Genomic DNA, 14,682 nt, shown 5'->3' with positions numbered 1-14,682 from the left:
ACCAAACCAATGCCAGAACTGGATCTGTCCCTTTTATTTAAAGAACATGTTCAAATAACACGATATGTCCTACAGGACTGAAGGCAGTCCACTGTAATTAGTGACAGATTTAGCGAGAATATACCAGACTTATGAATAAACATTTGTCATGGACATCGTTTGTTATTGCTGTTTGCGACAAAGTATACATCCAAAAGCTAAAACAATAAAATGAAAATAGACACCTGTAACAAATTTCAAAGAATATAATCATATAGTAGTCCAAAAGAGATTTAAACAATATACAATTTAAATTATGTAACAAATCAATTCCGCAGCAAATGTGTCAGAAAAGGCCATACATCAAAGATTTATAAGTATTTTAATACAATATCAAAAAGTACAATTATTGTAGATATTTGTTTTCATCCGAAGTCCGAAGTGATTCCTTTCTAGTTTGCTGGAGAATGAGATGATGTTCCCTCTGTAACACACACACACACACACACACACACACACACACACACACACACACACACACACACACACACACACACACACACACACACACACACACACACACACACACACACACACACACACACACACACACACACACAATCACATCCTATACAGTATATTCTACAAATAAAAATGTCTGGCCAGCCCGTACCTTTGTTTAAAAGGATCTCACTATAGAGCGCACAATGTGGTTCCGGAAGGAGAAATCCCATTAATTTTCTCAATAGAGATTTTGATTAAAAGCCATTATGTAAGTATACTTACCACACCGTTATATTGTGAAACAATGGTATATTTGTTATTTACTGTACCCGCGAAAGTCAAGTCATCAAGTCCTGCCACTGAACTCAATCGCTTACCACAGCAACCATCATGCAAGAAACACACTAAACTACTGGGTTGTAACCATTGTGAAAAAGTTCACAATTGTTTATGGGATGAGTAGTTCCTTCACTTGTTCACAAAAAAGAATGTACACAGTCTTGTATCTTTGCCTTTTCTTCAGTTTTCCAAATATTTTTTTGCCCCGAATCAAATGTTTTATGGTCACAACTACCCTGACGGATGATTGGCTTGGTTCCAGGCTTCAAACTCTTTATATAACGATTTTACCAAAAGTCAATGGAGACAATGAATGGAAAACTGAGTCCTGGGAACCAGAGCAGTTACAAAAGGGGGCGGTCACTGTTACGCTCTATTGACACAGAGCCCTCCCACCAACCACAGGCGAGCTACACTAGTTCCTGTTTTCTTTTTATTCTGGAAGTCTCCTGTCTACCAACAAATGATTGATACCCCTTCAGTCCCGTTATTAGCTAGCTGAGGTTTGCCTTTAAATCTTTGATGTCAAATGATACAAATTGCTTGTATTGTAAGTGGAAAGGATATGCAAGAAAACATTTAGCAGAGGACAAAATACAACCTATGCTAATATCACCTTTTGTGGCTCATTGACACAGAGACAGTTGGTAACAATTCAGAGGTGAAGAGCTTTTGTTTTGGTGTGTGTGTGTGTGTGTGTGTGTGTGTGTGTGTGTGTGTGTGTGTGTGTGTGTGTGTGTGTGTGTGTGTGTGTGTGTGTGTGTGTGTGTGTGTGTGTGTGAGATCTGTATCGAATTGGGTTTCTCATAGTCGAATTAAGACCCCTCGATAATTCCTAGATAAGATCCATAGTCGAGTTAAGCGTGCATGTATGGGATTGGATTATGCGTTGAATTGCGTTCTGCGCATGCTTGAGATCTTTTCCCGGGGCCGTAAGCCGTAAGTAGACGATAGTCGTGTTGTTGTCGCCGTCAGAAAACAAGAAACGGCGATTTATTTAAAAAGGTGGCGCAAAAGATGGAGGAAGCCGGTGAATGTAGTTACCATGCATGGCATGCATTCATTAAAGGTGGAAGCACACAGACGCTACGCTTCGATTTCACCAAAGGCTGAATTAAAAGTACATGTTTTTCTAAATGTGGTTTCATTAACGAGGTTGTAAAGTAGGTGGTGAGTGCCGCAGTGGGGAATGCCGTATACGGACGGGCAGTGGAGGGGCTGCTCTGGCGGGAGAAAGATGTTTTCAGCAGACAGGTGTCAATTCACTTCGGATAGGCGATTTATTTAAAAAGCTGGCGCAGATTTTTAAATCACTTCGGGTCGTATGCGGACTCCTCCGCCAGCAGAGCAGCCGGAGGAGTCTGCATACGACCGAGAGGTTGGAACAATGGAGTGTCGGAGAAATTATATGGACAGCTGTCTACTGAAAACATCTTTCTCGAATGCTGCCTGAGTTTGTTGTTGCTGGTGACGTAAAGAGGTCAGCCGGTGGCTCTATTACCACTAGTTGAAATGGGCACAGCGCCACCTATCGTACCGGGGTATGACACGCTTCGGCCAATTAATCGATTTTCTCACCTCCATGTATAACCGGACAATAGCAGTTGTCCAATTGCGGAGCATAGTCGAACTATGGCTTTAATCGGATTAAGCTGTGCATGTAAACGTACTGACAGTTGAGAACAGACTACTGTGATGAATGAATGCGGCTCGGTTCGCTTATATTGGCGTTTCCACTGCCAAAAGTCCGCCGAAATAAACGCGCTGAGCCTACCTATTTTTCGACACTCACCAAGCTGTCTGAAAGGGTGGCGAAAACGTGGAGCTACACACACCGTTATTCTGAAATCACTCTAAAAATAACCCGTTTGGTATGACCAGGTCACTGATATCGTTAACACAAACAGCGAGGAGGATTGACTTGATCTATAAATGAAGTCCCACAATCTTAATTGGTTTAACACCATGAAAAAAATTCTGAAACCATTAACATCCACATTTGCCTCAAACAATGTTAGGCTTACAGCCCATGTCAATAGTTAGAAATTATGTTCTTGTTGTTCTTTTAATTGTTTGTTACTCTGACCATTCTGTTTGATATTGTGGAAAGGATGTTAGATTCAGAGCATGATGCATTTTAAATAGCATCACTTTTGGTCGTGTCATTTTTCTTAAAGACCGGGTAAACCAAATTCAGTATTTTTCTTCTTATCATATTAATTAGGCCTTAAATGTGTCCCTCAAAACATGTAAAAAATATTTTTCCCATTCATCATTTCCTTGAGGAGCTAGGCCTCAGAGAATGTTCTGTGTGCAGGTTTAAAATGGGCGGGTCTACATCGAAGACCGCGTTACGTAAAGCGGTCATACTCACATAAACCCGCCCCCTGCTGCCCTCTAGGTATAAATACATTAACCGCGCACTAGCATTCTGTGGTTTCACCCGTCTATGGTTTTACCGCTCACGAGTCTGGTTTGAATTGTCAGTTTGCAGTTGGCTCTCCGGTGATGGGCGTGGTTTCCTGGCCTGCAGCGCACACGCCCCCACCGTCCTGAGCCAGGGATTACTGCTCATTTTTCATCAACTTTGAAGCATAATTTTATATACTTCGCGATTTTTTTAGTCCTTCAAATTTGGCAGGGTGGTTAATAATATATTTTCCTGTGGTATTATAAACTCAAAACCCATAATTATTTTTGGTTTACCCGGTCTTTAAAACAAATGTAGCTGAGAATAAACATAGCCAAATTACAACCAATAGCTTCAGTCATTAAGGGCAAAAATTAGGGACGTTAACGACTCAGTATTTTGTGAGTCGACGTGTCGGAAAAATCAATAGATATTTTTTTTTTTGGCCCCTTGGCTGCAGCAGTTGCGGAGCTCAAAGGGTCTGCGCTTTCCCTTAAGACAGCGGCCCGCCCGTCATATTGCAACGGTTGTGCTCAGAAGCACACCAATAATGCATTTGATGACGATAAACAAAATACCACAGAGCATAGAGCGGGATTGTGAACATTTACCATCATGTCAATTTACAATAGGCAAAATGTGTTGGCGTCGGCCGACTCATTTTTAAAATTAGGATATTAATGCTGCGCGCCTCCTCTTGGCAACGGAATTTAAGACATGAAAACATTTAATTTGATGTACGCGTTGCCATGCACGCACGCTGCCACGCTATTATCAAAATTGTATCTCTCTGGTCAAATTGTCAGATTGAAATTTGCTAATAATCTGTCTAAATAATAGTCTGCTGACACTGCTCCTCTTATCGATGCCGTGAGCCTGCAACGAGATGCCCTCGCTGTGATGACAGCGCTCCGTGGCTATGGAGGACTGCATTTCTCCACAGCCTGCCAAGTCCTCATGCGATCTGAACTACATTAATGCAGAGTGGGCCAAGCTCGTGTTCCCTGTCTCTAGTGTTTTGTGTGCTTTGACCGGCAGTGGGTCTGCTTATAGGTCGGAATGAAGCGGCCACCGATTCTTGACAGGATGGTACTTTATTCACACAACCGGACTCGTTCGTTTCTTCACTAGACTGACGCTCTCCTCGCTCGTCCGCTCACTCGCTGACACACACACACTGCCAGTCTCGTGCACACACATACGCTACTCGTAAGTTCATGTTTTTTCCCATCTATTTGAAAGTTAGACTATTAAACATGTTGCATTCTATACGGCCTGATTATGTCATTATTTAAGCTACATAGCTTAATGCCGCTAAGGACAGGATCTCATGGAGCCTGCTCCTTCGCTGTACATTTTCTCCAGCCACAGTCATAGTTTGGCGACATGGCATGGTGTAATCTGTCTCGAGAAATGCGATCAGATCGTCGTGGAACCCCTTCGCCTCGACTACGCTTATGGGCAGCATATCTCCGGCTATAATTATTAATTGGTTATTTTGAAAACAGAAAGTTGTTGCAACGTTTTGAACAGGACATTTAAGAAGTTTATACAAATAAATATAGAAAAAAACGATTCTATTTTTAGAGTCGACTTGAGCACGAGTCGACTAGCGCACGAGTATCGAACGAACATCCCTAGCAAAAATAGGCCCAATGATAGGCCCAGATTTTTTTATATAGTTTTACAAATCAAGAGTCGGCCTGATTTGACTAATTGGCTTTGCATCCTTTCCTTCTGCCCTTGTAGTCCTAGATATGCTGCCTACCAGATTTCAACGTACAATGCTGCCACTGGTGGATTTGTATCAATTCTATTCACATAATTATCCCTCCCTGCTATTTTGTAGTTCACCAAAACACCCTGAAACAACTTGAGTCTCACATACTCATGCCACCATACTCCACTAACAGTGCAAGCAGGCCAATGGCAACCAAGCGCGCAGTCCTTCCTCCCTCACTTTAAAAACCACCAGCCGCCACTGAAATATTTGGCTTCCTTGCATCCCGACAACCTGGTACGAGTTTGTAACGCACAGACCAGTCTTCTGCCTTGGTCAGTCTTAATGCACTCCTGTCAGATGGATTTGGTGCTCGCTTTGGATTTTGAGGCGTTCTGGGCTCTAGACATTACAAAGCAATAAAAATACTAAACGCTTGCACTGGAAATGAATGGACTTGTGATCTGCTAGGTAAACATGCTACCTGTATGTATAAGGCTTACCTGCTGCTTAGTTGTTTACAGTAGTAATTTACTAGTATTTACAGTAGCTCTGACCGCACCTGTAAGTGAGCTCAATGATGCCATAGGTAGGCTGCGGGATCATACCTTGTAACATTACTCCAAACCACTACATAATACCGCACTACGAATAGGGTTTCCAAGACAAAGTAACGGTTTTGGTACATACTGCCTTTTCCAAGACTATGGGGTGTTCTGGCAAATATTCAGGCTTTTTCTTGGCCACAGGTGAGGATGCCAGCTCACATAGAACCTCTCTCGTGTAGGATATTCTCCCTAAGACAAAATGAGAACACGTGTGATAAACATTACATCTTACAGTGTCAAATAAACAGCAATATGTGAATCATACATTTGTATGTGATCTTTAGTTTTTCTAATGTAAATAAGAAACTCCAATATGAAGTCAATCACATCTTAACCAACCAATGATGAAGTAGGGCAATAATTTTCATAGAAATTGCAGAACAGCTAGATTCATATCTGGACTTCATTTTCTTTTTGACCATTTTGTGTATATTTTTAAGGGGAAATTTCAAAGTTCTCATTTACAAAGTGTTTTTTTTGGAGAGAAATTATGAATAAATGCGTCATGTTTTCAAACTCAAAAATAATCGTTTGAATAATCGAGATTTCAATATTGACCAAAATAATCGTGATTATGATTTTTTCCATAATTAAGCAGCCCTATGATGAAGTGCTTAATGTCTTAATGGACCGACAAAGGCCCACAATATGAGCTAATAATGAAAATCTGAACACTTTCTAAATACGGCATTTCAGAATGTTAGTAAACAATAGCCATAACGACACTTCCGGGTGGCAGAACGAGCGGCTACCACTGACCTGAAGCCATCCAGCCGGCTGTAAACACAAATAATAATAAAAAATAAATAACAATAAAGACTATGTCACACAGTCAACAAAACATTGTTGTTGATCTGAAGTTGAAACGATGACGAAAACTATATAAATATATATATATATATATATATATATATATATATATTAATGAGACGTCCCGTAGCACCCCGCAAGAAGAAAATCATTAATTCAAGCCATTTACTCTGTTTTCTCGATCGTGGAAGGGTTTGTTTACTAGTGGTGCCAACGGAGAACGCATCGGCTTTTGCCACCCGGAAGAACATAGTGTGACGTCATGGTGAATTGCCGTATAATGACCCTTTTAACTCTCCATTTCCAATACATGAGCCTCATGGCTGTTGATATGTTATTTTGGGACAGGGCCACATGTTAAGTCAGGCCAATATAAACAGCGGGCAGTGATATATTGCACTGTTTTTAACCATACCACACTGTAAATTGAGTATTATATGTTCATACATAGTAAAATAAACATTGGAATTAGTAACCTATTCCATCAAATGTCCGTATTTCCTTACCTTGCTTCGGTGTGTGTAGGCGAATTATTTTGTAGAATTGCTCTACAGTAATATTCTTATTGGACAGAAAAAAGATGCATACACATTAATAAACAGATAAAGCAACACAGGGCACTGATGGTTTATAGGGCAGAAGCCTTACCTGTTGGTGCTCCACCGGCCGCGGTGTGTCTGCAGGTGTGTCTGCGGTGGTGCAATCATCAGCCCCTAGTGGAGGTAGTTGTTAACAGAACTATAACTATATGGCCAGGCTAAAGCGCTCCATGGTCTCTATACCCTGGTCCAGGCTAAAGCGCTCCATGGTCTCTATACCCTGGTCCAGGCTAAAGTGCTCCATGGTCTCTATACCCTGGTCCAGGCTAAAGCGCTCCATGGTCTCTATACCCTGGTCCAGGCTAAAGCGCTCCATGGTCTCTATACCCTGGTCCAGGCTAAAGCGCTCCATGGTCTCTATACCCTGGTCCAGGCTAAAGCGCTCCATGGTCTCTATACCCTGGTCCAGGCTAAAGCGCTCCATGGTCTCTATACCCTGGTCCAGGCTAAAGCGCTCCATGGTCTCTATACCCTGGTCCAGGCTAAAGCGCTCCATGGTCTCTATACCCTGGTCCAGGCTAAAGCGCTCCATGGTCTCTATACCCTGGTCCAGGCTAAAGCGCTCCATGGTCTCTATACCCTGGTCCAGGCTAAAGCGCTCCATGGTCTCTATACCCTGGTCCAGGCTAAAGCGCTCCATGGTCTCTATACCCTGGTCCAGGCTAAAGTGCTCCATGGTCTCTATACCCTGGTCCAGGCTAAAGCGCTCCATGGTCTCTATACCCTGGTCCAGGCTAAAGCCAACACGCCCTCCTTTACCCTGGTCCAGGCCCTTTACCCTGGTCCAGGCTAAAGCCAACACACCCTCCTTTACCCTGGTCCAGGCTAAAGCCAACACACCCTCCTTTACCCTGGTCCAGGCTAAAGCCAACACGCCCTCCTTTACCCTGGTCCAGGCCCTTTACCCTGGTCCAGGCTAAAGCCAACACACCCTCCTTTACCCTGGTCCAGGCTAAAGCCAACACACCCTCCTTTACCCTGGTCCAGGCTAAAGCCAACACGCCCTCCTTTACCCTGGTCCAGGCTAAAGCCAACACGCCCTCCTTTACCCTGGTCCAGGCCCTTTACCCTGGTCCAGGCTAAAGCCAACACACCCTCCTTTACCCTGGTCCAGGCTAAAGCCAACACACCCTCCTTTACCCTGGTCCAGGCTAAAGCCAACACGCCCTCCTTTACCCTGGTCCAGGCTAAAGCCAACACGCCGTCCTTTACCCTGGTCCAGGCTAAAGCCAACACGCCGTCCTTTACCCTGGTCCAGGCTAAAGCCAACACGCCCTCCTTTACCCTGGTCCACGGTGCCGCGCCGCAGGGGTCGAGCCGGCTCCAGGTGCTTCTGCAGTCTCCTTCTCGTTACCTCCATCCTGAAGAAGACTTGAATTACTCCAAAATAACCTCCAACTCTTCGCAGTTGCACAGGAATCGACAGACTTTGTCTCCGCCTTTAACTTTTTGATGTCAAATGATACAAATTACTTGTATTGTAAGTGGAAAAGGTATGTAAGAGAACATTTAGTAGAGGACAAAATATATCTATGCTAAACATCACCTTTAGTGGCTCATTGACACTCGGAGACAGTTGTTAACTAAACAGTTCAGAGGTGAACAGCTTTGGTTTCAGCCTAAAGTTCTTGAGGGAGATGCCTACAGCATACATACTGGTCATCGACGTTATGTCTTTTTTTTATTGAACATAGTAGGCATGCACCGGTCGACCTGCCGTCCATGGGACATCACGGAGGGCTCCGTGGGTCCCCGGAGTTAACCCACCGGCCTGCCGCGCGTCACACGCTCACACCGCGACCCACAAGTTCATGATTTGGGCCGACATCTGCTAGTCAACCGCTCAGTTAATTCACCAGTAAAAGTCAACTGTTCGGTTGATTAACCAGTAAAAGACAACTGTTGATTAATTTCGGTATTTAAACCGGTAAACAGACAGTAACCATGGCGTTGTGAACTCTAATCAGTAGGATGTGCTGATGATAGCACGCCTCGGTCGGTGAGCTACGACTGACCACTTTATCAGTTCGACCAGCCGACTTATTCCTCTCTTAACAGGACACATTTTATCAACAGAGTCCAAATAAGCATATTATGTGGGTAACGATGTTGGATTGTACAATATATTCATTAAATGTCCTTTAAAAATCATTCACCTGTCTCTCCTGGGAACATGCACTCCCTCGTTGTTGGTTTTCCAGAGTGGGATGAGCGTGATATCCCTCCGCGGGGGCTTGTCAATCAGCGGAGTGGGATGTGTGTGATATGATGATATCGCTCCGCGGAGGCCTGTCACTCAGCCGGTCGGGTCAATCTCCTCTACTCACTCAGGCTCTGGCTTTACTTAGTCGATGGCATGGCGCTGTTGTGTTTAAAGCTTTTAGATCCCACATTATTACATCTACCTTACTCTGAACATCCGGCATGGTTTAAACAAAAACTATACACGGAATAATTACTTAGACATTTAACTTTCCCTACTGCAGCATTGACGGGATCCTTCTTGATAGTACAATCTTATTAAAACCCGAGCACGTCTCACTTTAAGTTTACTATAAAGAAAAACAATTGACCAATAAATAAAGGTACTGGTGCATTTGTCCATGTTCAATTCTTGGATGCAGGTCAATGTGAATACATTTGTTGACATGGTCAAATGGAAACCGGAAATACAGTGGATCATGAAACCAATTATACCACTACATAGATTAAACTGAATGCATGGCCGGTGTTTTCTGAATTCAAACATTGTCTAATAATAAGACAAAGCTAACCGTAGTAACTGAATAAATGGTCCTGGGTTAGTTACGCTGTGAACCCTCCTAACTACCATTAATAAGGGGCGGGCCTATGAACGATCAGCGCCCATCCTTGTCCTGTGCTCATATTTTATTGACGACTTCAACTCGATTCTGCAGTAGCTAAAAAGCAGTATGAGCTATGTTTATCAGTTTATGTTTATCTACGGTAAATTTTTAAAAGGCTCAGCTTGCTTTCAATTAAAAAACATTTCCTTTTTTGAAAATAACTTTACTTCTTTAGCTTTGCCTTGTGGGGCATCAAGTCATGACTGTGGAAAGGAAAAGGAAACCTCAACCAACAACTTCTTAAACACATGTGCATATACACAATAACCAACAAATCCTAAAGGAGTCAAAACCAATTAAATTATTTTGCCTGTTTTCCAAGACCCCAGTTTAATTGTTGACATTGTCTAAGTTGCGATGTAAATCTTGCATTAAGGTTTTCCTCCTAAAATAGTTACACAAATTCATTCCCTTCCCAAATAAATGTTTCAGATCTTTTCACAACAGATGTCACAAATGAAATAATGCTTATGTGAAACGTTCAATAATATGAAGCAATTGTTGGTAATAACATTTGTATTCAACACAAAATAAAAGTGACGATACATTGACTTAAGGTTAAAGATCATCTCAAAATGAATTTGACAAACAATGGCTTAATAAAAAACAAACAAATGAAAGAATTAAAAATTAGTTTATAAGCCATTTGTTTTAAATATCATAACCCCAAACAGCACTCCATGTTCACACAAAAACCAGCTGTATTTTTCGATTACCAATTGGTCTTCCACTGAGTTCTCGAACTGCCGTCAATGCCTCCTGGCGAGATTCAAACACTACTGTTGCAGAGCCTTTGGGCATGCCATTTTTATTGTACTGCAGTGAGACAGATCCGGGGATGACACGATATCCATAGCAAAAGTCATAGACCTCATCCATCTTGATTTGAGACGGCAAGTTGACAAGCTTTAGGCAAGTAGGACCATCGAAATTCTGTGCAGCGGGAGCCATGTCTGTGTGCGATGATCCATTTCCTCCCCCTTGAGGATAATGCACGAGAGAATCCCTACCGCTGCCGCCATGGATTTGAACCTGGAGATTAGCCATCGGCATATCAGCATGGGATGGTTCCCTCATGTTTGGGTAGTCCATGTCACCAGGATAGGGTCCTTCGCTGCTGCTCCGTGCAGAATGCCTTTCTTCACATGGCATTGGCTCTTGAAGCACTGGGGGCTCCACGCCAAACTCCCGCATCTCAGACCGTGCAATGCATTTCAACACCACTTGTGACCCAAGAAACCTCTGCCCATTCAGAGATTGAGCATTCATAGCCTCTCCTTCAAACCGAAAGACAACCAAAGCCTCTCCAATACCCGCACCTTTGTGGTCACGAAGCAAGAGAACGCTATCCTCAGTTATATTGAACCCAAAGAAGAAGTCCATGATCTCAACTTTTCGCACATCAAAGGGCATATTCTGAACATAGAGACACACTTTCTCAGAGTCGTAGGGATCTCCTTGCGGACTTGGAGGGCTTCCTTTAAACCTTTCCGTCGCCTCGGAAGGTCCCTCTTTGGGGTTACGCGACTCCAGAATAGAGAGCATCTTCTCTCTTGAAATTGGAGATATATACACATTCCTGTTGAGGAATTCTTCTTTGTGGTGAGTCAAGGCAGCGCAGTAGTGGCTCAGGCTTTTAAACAGCACAAATGCTGATCTTGTTCTCCTACCCCCACTGTCTAGCAGGTACAGTATCTGGTCATCCTGAAGTCTTGCATGGTGGAAAAGTTCTTTAATGTTTCTTTTATCCGTTGAATAAGACAGATTTTCCAGCAAAACACAAAACTCTTCAGTGCAGGCCGAGTTGGGCTGGATGGCAACAGGGGATCGTGATCTCAGGCGACGTGGCTGCCTTGCAAGGTCCTGTGGTGACTTTCCCCTTTGAAACTTCCCATTATTGTTGTAACCTCCAACACCACCACCAAGCTCATGCCATTGTTCTTCAGTTGCCAAATACACTTCCACAAACCTTGACCCAATGTATCCCCTGTCTCTCTTTATGCCATCTCTTGCATCCTGTCTTGTTGCAAATTTAACAAGCCCTAGCCCATTATTTTGACCACGTCCATTTTTCATTAAGATTATGCCATCAACCAGCAAACCATCAAAAAACTGTCTCACATCAGATTCAGTCACCGAGAAGGGCATTCCCTTCAGAAACACGTACAAGTCATCATTGGAGGGAGTTGCAGTCCTCCGGTACCTGGTCGGAGAATGACCTGCCCTGCCACCCGAACTCCTGCCTGCATCTGGGTGGTTAGTTCTTCTAGGTCCCACTGGAACATCACCATGGAGTCGTCTGGAACCGTCCTTAAGTGGTCTCTTTTGATCCAGCTCTGCGTTTTTTGTACTTTCTTCCAGAAGGCTCTGCATTTCTGATTTACTGCTCAGAAGCAAGTTAACATGGGACCCCTTGATACAGCCTCCTGAACGTATCATGGCTCTTCGTGCATCTTCATCAGAAGCAAAGATGATGAAAGCCTCTTCGTTCTCCCCACCAATAATATGCACCCCACCATCAGGGATTTTGAGGCCAGTGAAGAAAGTGCGAATGTCCTCGGAACCTGCTGAGATTCTAAGGCCCTGTAAACGGATGACCACCGCCATGCCGACGCAAAAACAACAGCACCTGCAGACAGAGGGGGTACAGAATCACATTATTGCTGACGGAGCCTTGCTTGACCACCATTCATTCCTAGGCATTCCAATACAACACCACTGAACTTCATTGGAAGGGTGTACTTCAATACATGGAGGAACACCATTAAAGATAGCCACTGCAACAAGCATGAAAGGATTTGAGTGCAGTCCACAACAAATTGATTGGAAAATCCAACAAAAACAAAGCAATCACTCTTGATTGCAATATGAAAGAAAATCAGAAATCAAGTTGCCATTTCCTTTTATCAAAATGGCAAGGGGATTAGTCAAATAACAAAATGGGGCCATATTATGAGCCTATTATCTTCTCAGACACCCAATAGTCTGATATGAGATGGTATGGCAAAGGAAGTGCATTAAACCAATCTACAAAAATTATGTAAATAAAACAACCAACCAGATGCAACCAACAAGATGCTCAAAATGATTGCCCAACAACAACCAAAAATACTCCGTAATGAAGACTTTAGGACCAAAGATTCCTCATGAGTAATCAAATATTACTTGAAAAACATTTTGAACTTAAAACGTATGGCAGACCTTGTGTTTCATGAAAAGCATTCCAGCCTGAATTGCATTCCAGCTCAAAAATCTTTACATGCTTTCGTTTTAATCAAGACCAGTACAGTAGAATCCACCACACTACACAAGTCAGAAACCACACATCTTAACCTCTGAGGGTCTGAGGGTTGGCTAATTTGAAGTCAAAATGTGTGTTTACAAACCAGTCCATCAAAAGAAACGTTTATTTATACCCTAACCAAAAACTGTATTAAAACAAAGTTTTTCCTCTACCCAGATTATCAAATCTTGAAGTACAAAATTATCTGAACTACAGCTTAAAGATCTGATGTCAGTTGACCATGGTGTGGCCATGAATGCCAGGAAAGAGCATTTTGTATTCTAGGTTTCATATTATGCATTGCTCAGTTCAACTAATTGTGCAATTGTTAGACTTGCAGTAATGTTGACCAAATATTTGAGCTGTACGTGAAAATCCGGCTTTCTGCAAATTGCTGGACATAGATTTTGAGTTCTGAAGCACTCTTTCTGATTAAGGTTGGGGAAAAATAAAAGACAGAACATATGATGACAGCAATTTGGAAACATAGTCCATCCTCCTATTTTACAAGTAGTCACTAGCCTAATTAAAACTCCAGTGAGACCATGGCTGTCACTGGTGACAGAAGTACAATCTTTGATGAATCCAAACAGCGACATCACTACCACTCACCTCCTTTATCATGGAGACTTGTACAGCATAACTTAACGTTTAAACCAGATCTAGAGTTTCCACATAGGTATAAGGCCACAGTCAGAGAGAGAGAATTTCCTCATATCAGGAAAATACTTTTGTAACTAAAAGCCTAACCAATAACAAATAACACCAGTATATTGAACATTCGGTTTCAAAAGAAACAAATCCTACACAAACGAACGTACAAGGCAACAAGCAGAGATGGCTAAAATATATGAAAACGAGCATATTCCCAAACTAACTTTAATCAATGCAAAACCGCCCCACTTCTAACCAGGCCATCGGTTAACACGAATCACTCACTACTCATATTCACTACTAGCAGTGACTAGCAAAACACAGGTGTCCTTCTTAGCGGTGCAGTTGAAGGCAGACATTACAACACGTCACTGTGGAAAAAAAATCCATACATTATTCATCATAAGGTGACTAAACGTTAAGACATAGGATTAAAATGAGTTTCTTACAATGAACAAACAACGCAGGCCTAATGAATAGCAGTCGTGTAGTAAGCTACCGCTAGTTTGTTGGAATTACTTAAGTCATAATAAAATAAATGCACCATCACCAGGGCTAACATAAAACCCTACTTGAAAAAAAAGTGTCTTTAAGTGCCTTTATTTATGCCATCATCATAACAAAGTCGGTGTGTGTCTTTGCTAACGAATGCTAACAAGCTAACCAGGCCTCAAGCGCTAGCTAGGCGGCTACACCCCTCAGCACAGCTACCGACGTTACACTATGTAAGCAGATTTTACATATCATCGGGTCTAGCTAAATGTCAAAACTTACACAAACGGCTAGCACTGATGAGAAATGTACTTTCAGCAGAAACCAAACTTGATCTATTTGATTTATTCAGGCCCGTCCCACGCCACGGTCCTGTAGCGAGCGAGTCCTCCAGTGGCGCTGAGCCCCGCCAGGTGG

General features: G+C 42.7%; 2 protein-coding genes across 2 annotated transcripts; both read right to left on the bottom strand.

Moving 5' to 3' along the window:
• Nucleotides 1-171: 171 nt before the first annotated feature.
• On the bottom strand, nt 172-9,152 carry gra (granulito). The gene is made up of 6 exons (XM_084472156.1): nt 9,126-9,152; nt 8,254-8,330; nt 7,019-7,083; nt 6,877-6,931; nt 5,643-5,749; nt 172-463 (listed from the first exon to the last, which is right to left on the bottom strand). Exons 2-6 carry the CDS (start codon nt 8,327-8,329, stop codon nt 386-388), a joined length of 381 nt encoding a protein of 126 aa, XP_084328282.1. The 5' UTR covers nt 8,330; nt 9,126-9,152; the 3' UTR covers nt 172-385.
• Nucleotides 9,153-10,027: 875 nt separating this feature from the next.
• rbm12bb (RNA binding motif protein 12Bb) lies at nt 10,028-14,656 on the bottom strand. Its single transcript, XM_084471266.1, is given in 3 exon segments — nt 10,028-12,479; nt 12,481-14,144; nt 14,548-14,656. Coding segments are annotated over 2 exon segments (2,004 nt in total). The 5' UTR covers nt 12,526-14,144; nt 14,548-14,656; the 3' UTR covers nt 10,028-10,520.
• Nucleotides 14,657-14,682: the final 26 nt, after the last annotated feature.

Source organism: Micromesistius poutassou, assembly GCF_964030765.1.
Source record: "Micromesistius poutassou genome assembly, chromosome: 8".
Classification (NCBI taxonomy): domain Eukaryota; kingdom Metazoa; phylum Chordata; class Actinopteri; order Gadiformes; family Gadidae; genus Micromesistius; species Micromesistius poutassou.
Note: the sequence above shows the minus strand (reverse complement) of the source record. Positions and strands in the feature narration are given on the sequence as shown.

Excerpts from the sequence above, each read along its gene's own strand:
- gra (XM_084472156.1), bottom strand. The coding sequence starts at position 8,329 with ATGGAGGTAACGAGAAGGAGACTGCAGAAGCACCTGGAGCCGGCTCGA. Across the intron at positions 6,932-7,018 it reads GGCCGGTGGAGCACCAACAG|AATATTACTGTAGAGCAATT; the intron begins GTAAGGCTTCTG and ends CTGTCCAATAAG. Across the intron at positions 5,750-6,876 it reads CCTACACACACCGAAGCAAG|GGAGAATATCCTACACGAGA; the intron begins GTAAGGAAATAC and ends ATTTTGTCTTAG.